General features: G+C 35.6%; 1 protein-coding gene across 1 annotated transcript in view; it reads left to right on the plus strand.

Moving 5' to 3' along the window:
* The first annotated feature begins 681 nt into the window (after positions 1-681).
* UBR2 (ubiquitin protein ligase E3 component n-recognin 2) overlaps positions 682-16,613 on the plus strand; it is a 50,922-nt gene continuing 34,990 nt past the window's right edge. The window contains exons 1-9 of the mRNA XM_009707445.1: positions 682-935; positions 2,992-3,070; positions 4,610-4,723; positions 7,604-7,731; positions 8,747-8,885; positions 10,567-10,629; positions 11,892-12,012; positions 14,620-14,727; positions 16,382-16,470. Of these exons, the coding sequence (XP_009705747.1) occupies positions 784-935; positions 2,992-3,070; positions 4,610-4,723; positions 7,604-7,731; positions 8,747-8,885; positions 10,567-10,629; positions 11,892-12,012; positions 14,620-14,727; positions 16,382-16,470 (993 nt within the window). The 5' untranslated portion in view covers positions 682-783. The remainder of the gene's footprint in view (positions 936-2,991; positions 3,071-4,609; positions 4,724-7,603; positions 7,732-8,746; positions 8,886-10,566; positions 10,630-11,891; positions 12,013-14,619; positions 14,728-16,381; positions 16,471-16,613) is intronic.

Here is a 16,613-nt window from a genome sequence, read left to right on the forward strand (position 1 = left end):
TTCTCAGAGAAGCCACCCCTGTAGCCCCCACTCTATCAAAACCTTGCCACACAAACCCAATACGAGAATTTATGGATCTGACATCACACTTGAAATAGTAATTCAGATAAGTTATTTTGGTGGTAGGGAAAAACGAACCCCCCTCATTTTCATAGGTAATTTGTTGAAATTCAATGAGGGAAGGACTGTTACCTAATGCTGTGTTTACTGTTCTCCTTGTACTTTTTGTCTTTGCCTGTTCCTTGCCAACTCCAGGGTTTTGCTGCTCCTCTGTGTCCCGAACTGGCAGCATCAGTCTGCACTCCAAAGAAATGCAAGCAGCATAGTCTAGGCCTTCATCCTAAAAGTCACTGCTAATGTTGGGATGTTTTACTGGTCAGGTACCCTGGAGGAAAATTTTTAAGAATTTGGTCTCTTAAATCTTGTGTTTTTGAAAAGAATTTTGTTGGTCAAAAGGATAATATGTGCAAGCAGGGAAACAAATTATTCCTTTCCTAATGTCTTTCTTCTGTGATCACCTAGATTTAACACTTCAAAGGAAGCATGGCTTTCTAGTTCTGCAATGCCATTTTGGATTTTTGATTTAGAAATAAAAAAGTCATCTTGATGGTTAGAACTATGTTGGGTATATTTATTAATGAACAATTTGTGTTCTCATTCCTTTTAATTTAAAAGAAATGGCTGCAAGCAAATGACCTTCAGAAAGAAGTATACCAGCATCTGGCCTATTATGTACCAAAAATTTACTGCAGGGGTCCTAACCCTGCCCCACAAAAAGAAGACATGCTGGCACAACACGTTTTGCTGGGACCAATGGAATGGTATCTTTGTGGTGAAGATCCTGCATTTGGTTTTCCAAAGCTTGAGCAAGCGAACAAACCTTCCCATCTCTGTGGCCGCGTTTTTAAAGTGGGAGAGCCTACATATTCTTGCAGGTACTTCAACTTTGCATTGTGAAATATTTATAATCTGTGAAGTTGTGAAACATTTTTTGATAAGAATATGCTGTCCTAATGAAAAGTTAATACCCCAAATATATTTTTAAAGTAACCTTGCAGTGTTTCATGACAGGTGGAACCAGGGGAAAACTAACACACTACAGATTTGTAAATGGAAAAATATTAATTGGTATAATGTAGAGTGGTTTCTATACAAAAGGATTGCAAGATTAAGAAAGTGGTTGGGGTGAACTGTCAGTGGCATTAATCAGAAGTAAGCGGGCAGGTGTAAGTGCATGTAATTCAGGTGTTTAACATCAGCTGTTAGTGTTGGTCCTGTATTTTAGATGTCTTTCCATGACCTGTTAAACCAGTCTATTGGATGCTAAACCAGATGTACCAGCTTCTTACTGCTTCCCTACCTCTATCTGTAGTTTTCTCTAAAATTACCATTTTACTTGAAAGAGGACAGGAAGTTACTAACCAATTACAAGAATTTAAAAAATTTTCAGTTTTAAGCCAGTGTTATTACTAGCTGTATATTCATTATCTTCTTTTTCCTGAACCATCTGTAATTTAAGTTTAGTTTGTACCCTCTCTGTCACAGCTTCTGCTTGTCCTGTTTGGTTTCTACCACTCTCTCAGACACTTGAACACTTGGGGTGACAGGGGGAGGGAATGTCTGTCTTATTTCAAGGGTTTATTCTTCTGGATTTCTATCGCCTTCATTTACAAGGAGAGAAAGATTGTAGACTAACTTTGCTCTCTAGTGTTCTCCTGTTCTAGAAACGTGATACCTTACTGGCCTTATTTGGTGAAGTTCTGATTCAGGGTGGACTTGAGATAACTCAGCAAGCTGCCTCTTCTGCATTTCTATTTCAACCATCAATTAGAATAGGTAGCTTTGGAAATGTTTTGAGACTTCTTACCTTGAGATGGATGAAATTAAACTGGTGGGTACTTTAGGTACTTCCAGCCACTAAGAAAACTCCATCTCCTCTCAGGTGTTCTTAGGTTCTTCCTTCACACCTGTGGAAAAAGTGGAGAGATCTGGGTAGGGAGACTGAAGACTATCAGAGGCTATCAAAATGTTTTCCACAGTTTCTTTATTACCTTTTCATGAAATCTGGTCCTAAAGAACTGAAAAACCAAACCTCAGGACTGATGTTTTATTTCAAGTCAAATTGCAGTGCAGCCTAGAAGTAATATGGTAATGATCAAATACTCTTCATATGAGGTAGTGAAAACTGTGGGAGTTCTGTTAATTTCTTCTAAACATTGCTTTTTCAAGACCAACAACTCTTTGTATAAGGTATATCCTTGAGAATACTGTCAGATATGATGAAAACATAGAATAATGCAATTCACTTGTGTAGAATTTAGAGAATGAGTGAATGTACTATTTATACTCAGGCTCTTTGTTTCAGTAGAAAAATGATTTAAATACAGCAATATAATAATAATGTAATTCAGGTTAGAAAGGATGTCTTGATAGGCCATCTTGTCCAATCTTTTGCTCAAGTCAGGATCATCAGTGAATACAGAATATTTTTTGCTGTAGCTGAATATTGCAGAATATTTTTTGCTGTTTTGCAGAGGTTTAGTCTGATCTATTGTATGCTATCTTTCTTTCCAGTGTTCAGTGAAAAAAAGGCTTCTCTGCTGAAGATTGTTAATGCTTGTACTCTGTACTTGAGAGAACTTGCTTGGGTTTATACTGTTTACCTGTCTGCACTGTGTTCTGTTATTAATCTGTTTACTTGCTTGTATACTTGTCATCTCTTGGAGGCAATGGCTATGTTGCCCAAATATACATGCTACCCAGACAATATTTTAAAGCCTCTTCTGTTATGAGACCAGATGAGTTTTTTTTTCCTCCTTCATTTGTTTTCTCCTCCTTGGAGGGCACCCCTTTCCTCTTTCAGAATAATATATACGTTAGTCAGACAGTTCATATTGGTGATACTGGAAAATTACCTGTTGTAAAATGTGTAATTAAAGGCAAAAACATTTGTTTAATGCTGCTTTCTTTTGTTGTTGTTGCTGTTTTCAGAGACTGTGCAGTTGATCCAACTTGTGTGTTATGCATGGAGTGCTTTCTTGGAAGTATTCATAGAGAGCACCGATACAGGGTTAGTAATACCGCTGGAATATATGATGTAGTCATTAATAATTTTTGCATGTGTATGAAACTCCTTGTTTAATAATGTATACATAATTTCAAAATGTTGGATGAACACAAAGTTTGGAATTATGTCTGCAATAATCTTACAAGAACTTGAGTGTTTTGTTCCAGGTGTAAATTCTAAAAGTTAACATGTTAAAATATCGAGCAATTAAATTTTATGCACAGCAGTTAAGCTTACAAATGTATGTTATTTTTAACATATGCCTTTTAGTGACTTTTACAGCATTAGAGTTATTTTTTGACTTGTTTGACCTTGAGTTTTAACTATTTTGAAAAGGTTTTGGAAAACTTTTGTTAAGAAACCACTTTTATTTAAAACTTATTTCCTTTAAGCATCTGAATCGTTGTAAAATTCTGTACAATAGCAGGATGTTTGTTTGTCTTTAAACATAAAGTTAAAATAGAAAACTAAAACTGTAAATGCTGTTTATTTTAGTAATATACTCCTATTAGTAATACAAAGTAGTTCAAAAAAAACTACAAACAAAACCAAGGCGGCCTTGGTGTGTTTTTAAACCAAGAAGCTAGGTGAAAACTACCAGTGCAGCCTCTCTGTAAGTCTGTTTTTGACAATACTACGCTGCTGTTAATGTAAATCCGATCACTGCATGTTACACTGAGTACTAGGATTTAGGAGGCGAAAGAAAAAAAGCACAACTTGCGCCAAGAAACCTGACCCGATTTACTGATATCAGCATACTTTCTGTATGTAGGTTTTTAGTTTGCAAGCTTAATGAATTAACAATTCTAGGTGACACCCAAAAGTGTAAGCAAATGTTCTTTCTAATGTCCATCTAATTTTGTTGATACTGTAGGATGTACCTGTATGTACAGAATGTACCTGTATGCCAGAAATAAGTGAAAGAAGAATTCTTCTGTGAATCAGTTAATAGTTTTGGTTCAAAAAGAGTATTATTACACTTAGTAATTTGAGGTAGTCTTAGCTTTAGAATAAATTTTATTAAAACAGTGTAAATATATCATTACAGTTTTCAGACACTTTTTTCCTCTGCTTACTAAGACTTATGTGAACAATTTGTCTGTCAACTCCTTTTACTGTAAACAGAACATCTTTTACTCGCTGCGTAATAGTGCTATATGAAATGATTTAGCTTGGTTCAGATTAAAATGTGAGAATCTGAAATAGTACAGATGGCATTGCAAATAATAGATTCAGAAAAACTGAAAACCAGGAATAACCCACAGCCTTCAGGTGGGGAAGATTGGAGGTATTTGAAGGTTTTTGTTTTGTTTTTTCTTCTTTTCTTTTTTTCTTTGGCATAGGCAGACTGATGAAGTAGATAAACTTTCAGCTGTCATAGAGGCAGACATGATTTCATTGTGCTGTTTTAACAGGGTACTGGCTAAAGCTATCAGGTGTTGGGATCGTCCTTTCCTAGTTTAGCTATGAGTACTAATTTCTTAATGTGCATGTTTATGTATGCATATTCACATGAACTGTTTTGGTTTTAAATAATTTTAGATGACAACATCAGGTGGAGGTGGTTTCTGTGACTGTGGTGATACAGAAGCTTGGAAAGAAGGTCCTTACTGTCAAAAACATGAACTTAACACTTCAGAGACTGCAGAAGAAGAGGTAATAACAATTGAGGCATCATGTTTCAAAACATTGTTAACTGTGTATACATGTGTGTATACATGTGTGTATACATGTGTGTATACATGTATAAATCATTCATATGAGGTTATTTTTAGTCTTGTATACCATGTATGAGAGATGGAAGGAAATTTAATAGTGATATTTGAACTACACTGTGTTAGACCAAATTAATGTCTTGTCTAAGTTAAAGAATTATTTAGAATTATATTTTCTACTTGAAGGCTTCATTTTGTATGTTCTTGGTTGCCTCTAGTTCTGCTTCTTTGTCTGTCTTTTTCTGAAAGGTGAAGTGAGTCTGCCACGTGGGGGAAAAAAAAAATCTGTATGTAATTGTGTGCATGAAGAAGCCAAATTAAGCTGTCTGTGCAACATATGTTCTGTTTCTTACCGAAGTAAAGTGCACAGATTTTTTAAAATCAAAATAACTTGCTATTACAGGAAAGTCATAATGGAGATATAAGATGGAGGTCTAGAAAAGCTTGTTTGGTGTGGAGAAGGTAAATAGAGAACCTATCTTCACCATTTCTAATAGCATAACAATTTGGACATATTAAATGCAAAAAGACAGGCAACTCCTTACAGTATGAATTCAAGCTGTTGGAATGACTATTACAAAACACCATTGTTGTTAAAATTGTATATATGTTCAAAAGGAAATTTAACATGTTTGTGGAGGGAAAAAATGATCAATGGCCATTAAAAATTGCAGATACTGTATTTGATGCGGTAAGTATTAGTGTCTTAAGTTACTGGAGATCAGAGGAACATTCTGTCCTTTACTTATGCTCTTCCCTTAATACCAGTTATTACATCTCGGGCATGAGAGTAAGAAGCCTACCAGAGCTGGGCTTTGGGCTAGCCACTCACGTCTGTTCTTATGTAGTATAATTTCTGTGAGATTTTTTTTTTTGAAGGGAAAATACAAGGCAGATCTTGTAGGAATGTTGCTGATCTGATTAAGTGAAGCAACTGTAACTGTGTTTGCAATGACAGTGGTCCTTCTAAAATCTGTTCTCACTATCTCAGCCTTAAGACTCTAGCACTGCTGCATGGACCCACCACTTGATCTGCATGCCAGTTTACATTAGTTGGCAGCCTTAGAAAAGTCTTGTTCTGGTATCTTGGGTGGACTGCTACTTCTGTGTCCAAAGATACTCGTATAGTGACTGTGACTGACAGAAAAATTAAGGTACTGGACAGGCTTTGTGTTTCTTCCCCATGAATGATGGGGATTGAGATCTCTTATGTTACGCAATGTTGTGTTCGAGGTAGATAAAGGATGATTTGTTGAGCATTATTGGAGCCCATTTTGTGCCTTGCCCAGATACATGTCTTTGAAAGTGCTGGGAATGGAGGCAGTGCTGCTGCTTAAGGTTTGCCTTTGCTTTTGGTGACTGATAGTTCTCCATACCCTAGGTAAGTTTTAAATGAAGCAAAAAAGGAGAAATGGCCGTTATTAACATTCCTGTAAAGCTTCCACATATTCCCAAAGAATTGGGGGGGGGCGTGTGGGCAGGGGGAAGTGGATAAACTTCACTAGTACAGGTGAATTGCTGACTGTCAAGGGCCTCCTGTAGCTAATGCAGACTTAAGTTCTGAAACGATTATTGTGGCCATTTTTATACAACATAAACTGTAGTGAAACACAGAATTTGGTATTGAGTAATCCTAAGACAGAAATTGGGCTACTGTTAAATGTTTTAATTGGCTAACAATTACACATACTTCAAAATATCAAACGATGAATTGAGTCAGTAACCCAATGTATTGTGTATGTCCAGGTGACCTGCAGGGCATGCAATGTTCCCTTTCCAGCTTTGCAGAAGAGGGACTGGTTGCTCTGAACATCAAAAATTTGAAATAGTAGAAGAATTGTTTCAGAGAAGAGGTTTTTAACGTTTTCTATTCACACACAAATCCTTTGAAATGGATTGGAAGGAAATGACAGTGGTACCTGTACTACCTGATTCAGAATTGGCAGCAGTTCTCATTTGGTGCTCCAAGAAGTAGTCCCTTTGGCTTTGCAGACTGAGGCAGCACTCCTCTTCCTCTCCCTCCTCGTTTCAGTTCCTCCACTGGCAGCAGCAGCCGTTCTGCTCTGGCAGAGAGAGGATGAGTTTATAGTGGCTGCTGCAGCTGTTGAATGAGGGCAGCATGCTGGAGACTGCAGAATGGGCACAAGTGGGTGCGTGGTCCACATACAAATGGGGAACAGCTGTCTGTGAACAAGACTGAGACATGGGCAGATCACTATGAAATACCTAGTTAAGTTTTAAACATTTAATTACTTATGTACCACAGCATGTAAGAGACGTGTGTCATAAATTATGATCCCAGTGTGCTGAATGTTGTATAAGCTTGGATAGATAAGACTTCTATCTCTAAATGTGTGCTACATATGAAACAAGGCAATAGATGTATAGCTGTTTGTACTCTGCAGTTTACTGATATTGGTAAGGATCAAAAGATACAGTGGTTTCAAATTATGTTTTTGAAGACATCGCAGAAAAAGCAGATTTTAATATAGCTGAGGTTAAAAGTTCTTCAGAACTATCTTAGAAGGTGTGCAGAAGTGGGAACAATAAAAGAGGAATGGAGAAGTGTGTGAAAATTTAAGTGGGTGATCAGAGGCGAGTTAACATTTTGGTATTGCACGTTAGGTTACTGCTTGGGTGATTGTCAGTCAAGAACTGGAAAAAGAAAACAGGATGATTATTGATTCTATTCCTTTCAAATGTAAAGTCATTTAAAGCAAGATATCATTAAAGATGCTTACATCGTCATTGACAGAGATGCAGATTTGACAGTTTGTGTTTTGAAGGTCATTTAATTTCTCAGTTGCTATTTATTTTCCAGGATCCTCTTGTGCACTTACCAGAAGATATGGTAGTCAGAGCCTATAATATTTTTACCATCACATTTAAATATGCAGTAGATATATTAACATGGGAAAAGGAAAATGAATTGCCTGGCCTAGAAATGACGTAAGTATAGTATTTGTCTTCTGCCTTTTAAAGGCTTGCAGATATTTACAATAGAAAATGCAATTTCTGATTTTAAGTATCTTTTCTACGTGTCCTAAAATTGTCAGGAATATTTTGTAGACAATGGACTAAAATAATTTTAATAAATTTGTTTTTCTCATATTTTTTACTTTTGTGATTATACAGCCCATTCTCTCCATAGTGATGATGAAACAAAGTCTTTGTGATACATTTGTTTTCTTAATATTGAAAAGGAAGTATTAGTAAAATGCAATACTCTAAAACAAGTGGTGGGTTATTTTCTTATGATCAAGTTACTGAAACTCTGATGGCAAAAGTATTTTGTACTTTTGTTTATCCACTTACTACAAATTTTGAAACATTACAGAATGTTTAAGTGTATTGTAGCATCATAGTTATCATGGATTAATTTGTGACATCTTGTTAGTGTCTTACTTTGTGTTCTGTGGGTAAGAATGCTGTGTAAATAAATGATGGGAATCAAAAGATTGCACTGAATCTGTGTAAGCTTAATAAGTTGTGGTTTTGAGGATTGTGGAGTTTGGGCTTTTTAAGACACTGCCAAGTTTTTGTTATCTAATAGACTTTTATGCAATATTGGGGAAACAGGTGTGGCAAAATAATGCCAAGACTGGTGGAATCTGTAAGAAGCTATGGGGGAATGTATTGAGCACAGCTGCACTGGAAGGAAATGTTTTTTCCTTAGTAGGAAACTATCAATACATAAATCACAAATGTTCAAAAATAATACTCAGACTTAAGTATTGTCTTAAGATTTTGCTAATTTTGGACTGAATTCTGCAGGAAAGATGCACATTCCTATAGAAGTTGGGGTGGTCAGTCCTTTTCAAATAAATTATTGAGATATGTTCCAGTATAGCAAAGGAAGCCCAGGTTTGGATTGTCTGCTTGGTGGAAAACTTTGTTAAGCTAGAAGCTGATTTTTAAAAATTACATTACTTTGAATTATATAAATTCAATCTTTGCTTTGAAGTGAGAAGAGTGACACTTACTACTGCATGCTGTTTAATGATGAAGTCCATACCTATGAACAAGTTATTTATACTCTTCAGAAGGCTGTCAACTGCACGCAGAAGGAAGCTATTGGTTTTGCAACAACAGTAGATAGAGATGTAAGTAAATTAATTGCTAGAACTTTTAATTATACTTACCTTAATGTTTATTTTATATGACTACACTTACTTTAGTTTGTTTTCCCGAAGAGTGTGGTTAACGTGATTGAGCCCTGTGTGTCAGGCCACCCTAAAATGTCTTGACTCATTGGCCAGTCCAAACCAGACCTAATATTGAATATATGTTTCAGTGTAGCTGTGTTCCAGTAAGTCTTGTGAGTGTAGATAGCAGGGTGTCTCTCACTCCTCTGTCAGGGAAAGGCAGCAGCTCATACCGTACTGTACACCAGGGATCTGACCTTGAAAGAGCCCCTGTATATGCTCCAAACATGGGAAACGCTTCTCAGAGTCACACTAGTCAACTGTGAGGGACACAATCCATAATTGACTGCTTTTGTTCTGGTACTCATGGAACTATTTGTGATTTTTTTTAAATTTAATTTTCTTTTTCATAATTGTCAGATGATAATGGCAGGAAGAGGTAAAGCATTTCATACAGCATTTAGAATGAACAATGAGTTCACAATCACTACGTGCTGAATTTATTTTTAACTAATATGTCAATCTCAGAGGCACTCTGTCAGCTGTGCTGGTATTGTGGCTTGTGTGCGTTTTTTAAAGAAAGGGACACTTTCTAGCGACAACTGCATCTTGTTATTTGTGCGGTGAGCCTGTAAGCAGTTGCTATGAGAATGAGTGTCCTTTTGTGTTGTTTTGTTGGTTTGTGCCTTTTTTGGGGCGGTGGTGTGGGGAGGAAGTCTCTTCCAAAATGACAATGAGAGTGTCATTTGGGGTTGTTAAAGTACTTCAAGAAGGTCGGTGGAAAAGGAAGTATAACCACTTTATATTACTTAACATGGAACTAGATTTTGGTTTTGTATTATCACTACTCTGCGTTTGTGATCTCAGTAACCGAGATTCCCATCTGATCCCTGAATATGTGCCGACTTGAGCACATGCTGTGTATTGTAGAATGCACTTTGGAGATTTTTCCCTGCTATTGATTCCTGTCCTACTTCTAAATACATACATGAATGCATATATACATATGCACATGTGTATGTATATAAAAGAAATGAGAATGTTGTGCTTGTAACAATGATTTGGCATCAGACCAAATCTAAAATCTCAGTAAGCTATTCTGTCTATAATACAGTATAAATTGAATCAGCTATCTATTTTAATGTATATATTGACAGGATAGAAAGACTGGCAACCTTCCAGTTTGGAAAAAAATCAAGTTCTTTAGTTGTATGTTTAAAAGACCAATTAGCTTCACTATCTGCTTTTTAAAAGACATTGGAATGTCTGAAATATCTTTAAATTCTACCAGAACTAATGATCGATGCATTAGTACTAAAGATAAGTTTTCAGTATTTTCAATAAAAGAAGTGTGATGGTTGTGTCTTAAAAACAGTATTATACACAGAAAATTTAGTAAAACAGGTAACTGCATATATGATACAGTTTTATTTTTTTTTAAAAGTACAGTTAAAAAGTGTGTTTTGGAAATCCAAGTATGTAATGTGTACAGTACTTTAAAAATGAAAATAGCATGAAAGAAAGAGTGGTTAACGTGCATCTGAAACTTCTACTGTATCTGTTATACTAATGTAAAACACAACATTTGAACTTCTTGTTTAGAAGCTGGTGGTAATGTTACTTCTTTACGAATTTAAAGGGACGTAGGTCTGTTCGATATGGAGACTTTCAGTACTGTGATCAAGCAAAATCAGTAATAGTGGTAAGTAATAGTGGTAAGTAGTATTATCTACTTACTTGCCTCATCTTAAGCAAAAAGAGGCTTTGCTATACCGTTTTGTGATATTGTTACCGTGATGACTCTTTATATTTTAATAATACAAAGTTTTGGGGATACTATTTACAAGATGCACAGCAGAGGTATCAAAATACAGGTTTATGCTCCACTTTTCTTTTTGTTTTTTCTACTATGATCTAACTTGAACTGAAAATCATTTCCTAAAAAGAAGTTCCTAGACAGCTTTTCCCTTCAGAAAACATAGTTTAATCAGGAACTGCAAGTATAATCTTTTAGAATTGCATGTCAGTTCAGATCAGTAAAATTAAACTATTTTAGTTTTTCTCCTGTAGTATGAAGTTGTTCGCATCTTTCACAGCCACAACTATGGAAATTGTTACTGATTGAATCCAAGTGTGAAACTACAAATACACTTTCATTTCCTCTGTGTGTGTATTTATATGTGTGTATATATTCATAAAATATATATTACAAGGTTCTTCCATGTAAGAACGCGAGAATAATATTTTCAATTTAGTTTTTCTTTACACTGCTGCAGTGCAGTACTTAATCACATGTAATAAATAGTTCGTGTATAATGCTGCTACCACTGAAAAACAAATACTGCAACTAGAGTTACTGGCCTTAAACTATCTAAAGTATTTTGAAAATGTTAACTTATCTTTAAAGATAAAGTTGTGCAATATTTTTGACTTGCCACCTATGCAGCCAGAAGAACAAATGGCTTTTATGTGTAATGTCTGACTATTAAGGTTTCTAATACAGAGATAGGGGTAAATACTTTCTTTCTTGTTTTAACTCTCTGTGTTTAATTTGTGTTTTTGAAAATAGTCCGTGGACAGTTTCTTTCCTTGGTGGGCTGCTGTGTGGCTTGCAGGTCACGTTGTGAGGAACAAATATGCATGGCTGTCCTAGGTTGTGCGTGGGACTGCTTATCAGTAAAATGCAGCAGATCAGTGTGTACATTGATAAGAGGCCAAGAGTGGAAAATGGATTGACCTATATATGTTGATGTTGCATAATAAGGTCCTTCAAATATTAATAGGGTAAACAAAATTCAGACTTTTTTGGTTTTATTTCTTGCCTATGTAGATGTTATTAATTAGAATATGTATTAATATTATAAATTATTGAAATTAATCATAGGAATGCTGTGTTTCTGTACAGAAATATATGCTAGTCCTCACTTAAATATGCATTACCTCCTTTTTCCTTTTCTTTTTAAGAGAAATACCAGTCGTCAGACAAAACCATTGAAAGTACAAGTTATGCATTCATCTATTGTTGCCCATCAGAGCTTTGGTCTGAAGCTCCTAACATGGCTTGGCAGTGTTATTGGATATTCAGGTGGGCAAACTTGAACTTTTTTGAGATAAGTTAGAGAGTATTTGTGAGGCAAGCTGAGTTCTTGAAGCAATGTTGTCTGCTTATTTCAGATATGTAATATATAAGGCAAAGCTGTTAATAACTTGTCAGACTTCATTCTGTTTTCTCTTCTTGAAGTGCTGTTCTGAGTTCTAACTTCCATATGAAAGTGCTACCAGTCTTACTTAGTCTTCTCGAATACTGTTCTCTGTTCAGTTGCTATTGAGGGGAAGCTGAGAATTGCTGTCAAATGCTCTATGCCAACAAGCTATTTTTCAGTCCCTCATTCTTTTTAAATGAATGCAGTAAGATGAAAATAACCTGTCTGATTAGATAAAACAAAATTATTCAGAAGTAATTTGATGAATCATGATGAAAGTGATTGCTTCAGATTTTTTGCTAAGTAGAACAACAGAGAAAACGCAAGGATGTGTGGAGGTTTTTGGATAAGTATAGAAGCCAACAAAGTATTAATCGGATATTTAGAAAGAGATTTCTTCAAAGGAATCAAGATTCACAGTATCATTTTTATGGGAAAGCTCTGTGTTTGTTTTGGGTTCATACCGCCTTTGTCCTGATGAGTCATAAGGTTGTGAACATGTGGAACATGAGGGGAAGTAAAAGAAAAATGTGTCAAACTGCTGATTTGTAGAAATGTAGGTATAGTCTCCAATGCACATTGTGTTCTATGCATCTGTAAATGTTAACAGGAATTACTAGCAAAGCACACTCAGCTATAACATTGCATATATGTTCTGCGTAGGTGCAAGATTTCTTCAGAGATTGTATGTTTTATTAGACTGATAGTTGAAAAACTAGGCAAGATTTCAGGCACAGGATCTCTATATCATGTTATCTTTTTTGAAAGATGAGTAGTTTATGTTTGTATAAGTTAATTTTTAAATATACGTGAATCAAACTTTTGAAAAGTTATGGTAGCAGTTTGTTGAACTATTTGCCAGTATTGCTGGCAAATAATAGGTATTAATAGAAAGGAGACATGAAGATATTTAATTTCTGAGATTAATTTTCCTTTCAGTGTAACCTGTAGGCAGGCACTGTCTTTCTCATTTTCTTTAAGCCCAATTTTGTGCCATGTCATTTGTGCCAGGTGTCAAAGTCATTGCTAAATTACAGTTGCAAAAAAGTAAACTTGAATATGTTAATAGAGATTCAAATTACAGATGGAAGCATTGAATTTATAGTTTGATTTGTGTGATTGGTGTTTCTGAAGTTCTGCAGAGTTCGCTTCATTAAATGCAGTATCCTTTGTGATTCAGAAGGGCAAAAATAATGTTTACTGGTAAGAGTTATGCATATATTTTGTCGTTGACCTACATGCTCAACTACTTGCAACGCCTTACACACCTTGAGACGCAGTCTTGCAATGTACTCTGGAGTCTGGTTTTGCGAAATTCACTTTTGAATAAGTTGCTTTCCCTTAACTTTTGAACAAACACACCCAAACATCTAGATTCTGCTCAATATTTTAAACAGCCTGTTACTGTTCATCTGTAACATGGGGTGATAAAATTGCACTGCTTAGGTGGTTACACTTAAATGTCCCTGGCCAAAGGGTTTTTGGCAGGTGGAAGGGTCTTCTGTGGTGCCACAAAGTTAGGTTGGATGATTGCTGTGACGTGAGTGTCAAGCTCTTGTCAGAGAATAAGGGGAAAAACTTTACCGTGGAACTTTGTCACAAGCTTCACTACCACATCCTTTCTAGCAAGTGTCAGTTCTTTACGAATAAGCATCTGTTTGCTGTTTGTTGAACAATGCAGTAGTTTCCATGAATTTTTTACCCTTCATAACAGTAGTTGAACTCCGCAAGACAGGAAAAAAACCAAACCAAACTGCTATAGGGATTCACAGACTGTATAGAACTGCACCGTGCAGGGCAGTGAACGCAGTTAAGATGCTGAGATGGCTAAGCGGCATGCAGAAATAAGGGCTAATGCGTGTAAGTCATATAGTTGTGTTAGTGAATATGCATTACCTGCAGTGCAAAACTAGGTTGAACATTGTTAATGTGAGCCCATCTGTGTTGTGTTCTGTTGCAGATGCAGGCTTGTCTGCAAGGATGTAATAATTTATATGTTCACATAATAACAATTATTACTGTGTTCTGTCAGGAAAAAAAAGGTAGAGAAGCTTTAAAATAATAGCAGCTAGTAAGGGTAAACAAAAAAACTTGTATACGAGTTGTTTCATGTATGAATTATATTTTCCTTTTGATAGGGCTCTAAACAGGAAAGACATAACCTAGAAAATTAGCTTGCTGTATAATTATTTCTTATATTAGTAAGCCAGCAGCACTTTTAAGAAAGCACATTTTTATTTGATAACTTTGAAATAAATCATAGTGTTTGGCAATTTTTACAAGGTTCCTAATGTTCCATAAGGTTAGTATGAAACTTGCAAGGTATAAAATATGTGTTTCTATCAGCAAAATATAAGCAGTGTTCCTCAGTTGTCAAGGAAAAGAGGGCCCTATGGGTTCTACTGTCTTATGAAAATTCCAGTATGTCAAAATAATGTACAAGTTTCTGTTTAAGCTATAAGTAACTTAGATAATTTTTCTTCATTAAGATGGCCTTCGTCGAATATTGTGTCAGGTTGGTTTACAGGAGGGGCCAGATGGTGAAAATTCTTCTCTTGTGGATAAGCTGATGCTGTATGATTCTAAACTGTGGAAAGGTGAGTTTTCTCAGACTTACGGAAAATGCTAAAGAATGCTATGCCTAAAAGTTTCTCCCTTTCCTCTGTCTGCTAATGTTTCATCATTTTTACTGTGGCGTATGATAGATAGAATTGCTTGATTTGTTATAATCTATCCCTTCATGATGCATTCCAAATATATTGAAGACAAGAACATAAGGAGACCATTTGGAGATGGGGTTGGTTTTAAATTTGATTTTTCAAAGTAGTCTGAAATTAAGGCTGACTTAAATACACAAATGACAGTGATAGGGGAAATTAAGTAAACGATAGAGTGATTTGGGCTTTGTGTGCTTTATAAGCTCTCAGCATCTATATCACATCTACCAAAATGCCTCTTTTTAAGGAATGGGGCAGAGGTTTTGTGCTTTGACTTGTGTTGTGTTCATGAGATATTCTTAAGTGTTCTGAGAACATTCAGTGAAAAGTGCTGTTCTGTTATTTTAGACCCCTGAAAATTTTAAAAGCCTGATTGATGTAATAGGATTGGCTGGAAAATTGTATTTTTGAGGAAGTGGAGGTAGTTAATTTATTTTCCTTGTGGCTTCTGTGTCTGATTTGATATTCTGAAAGGGCATGTAAGGCCCAGTGTAAGAAAGAGAAGGCAGAGAATGAGGCAGTATGTATCTCTTTTCCTTATTTAAACATGAATATAGTATTTTGAAGCTTGCTACCCTCCCCCCACTATCTGTTGTTCTTCAGTTCTGCGATATAGATATCCTGGAGAGTAGTAACATCTCTTTGTGGTCTCTCTTGGGAGCTTTTTGGAGCAGCAGTAAAAGTAGTAAGGTGGAAAGTGGATGTAGTATGGAGAAAATTATCATTTTAAGTTTTATCTACTACCTTTATGTTGTGTGAATGAATTCTGCGCACTCGGATTATTATTTTTTTTTTAACCACAAATTTTGTGATCTGAAAGGTACTGCTTTTTTGGATCATTACAACATTTCTAATACCAGTTTTGTTAGGATAATGTTTTTCATGTAAGCAGGGAGTAACTTTTGCATTTCTATTTCAACATGAATATTTCTCTGCTTTTTCATGTATTCCATAGTTACTCTGCATTAAGGAAATAGTGTAATGGCTTTTGACTTAAAAGTGACTTACAGAAAAAAATAGTACATATGTGCATGTATTTCCAAGCTACATACAGTCAATTCTCATTTGTATTGATAATATTTTCTGGGATGGTGCTCAGACAGACTAGAAATTCAGAGATAGCCAAGCTGATTATTTTGCAGAGTTGTCACAACTAGCAAAATTTATTGTAGTTTCCAGGACTTCTTATAATAGTGTGGTCCTTTTTTCCCTGGCCTATCCAAATCCTCTGTTTGTCCTGAGGAGGAATAGAGTTCCATTCTTGTTTGCCTGGCTTGCCTTATATTTGAAGGTTTTTGTTCCCATTCAAGAGCTCAGTGTTATTTTATGCAGGAGTAATAAGTAATGCTACTTGAAGAATTTTGTTTTATTTCTTTTTTGTCCTTTGCTACCGCTTGACAGACTTAATCAAAGCAGCTTCTGCTCTGAAATGCACACTTACCTCATTCTGTAAAAGTTTTACTTTTCTAAATGTTTCCATAATATGTTGGTAGAAAATAGTGACATGCAATATTTTATTCATTTTCCTTGACAGGAGCTAGAAATGTGTATCACCAGTTATTCATGAGCAGTCTACTTATGGATTTGAAATACAAGAAACTTTTTGCTATCCGCTTTGCAAGAGTAAGTATCTTTCTTACAAAGAGCCATTAAATGCTTAAACTGTCTAGCGAAGAGAGTTTAGTTAGCATACAGTGCTTCAAATGAACTGTTATCCAGAATTTTTTTCCTTTTTTTGGAAGTGAAAAATTGAAATAAAATGCTGA

This window comes from Cariama cristata, unplaced genomic scaffold (assembly GCF_000690535.1).
Source record: "Cariama cristata isolate BGI_N322 unplaced genomic scaffold, ASM69053v1 scaffold9919, whole genome shotgun sequence".
Classification (NCBI taxonomy): domain Eukaryota; kingdom Metazoa; phylum Chordata; class Aves; order Cariamiformes; family Cariamidae; genus Cariama; species Cariama cristata.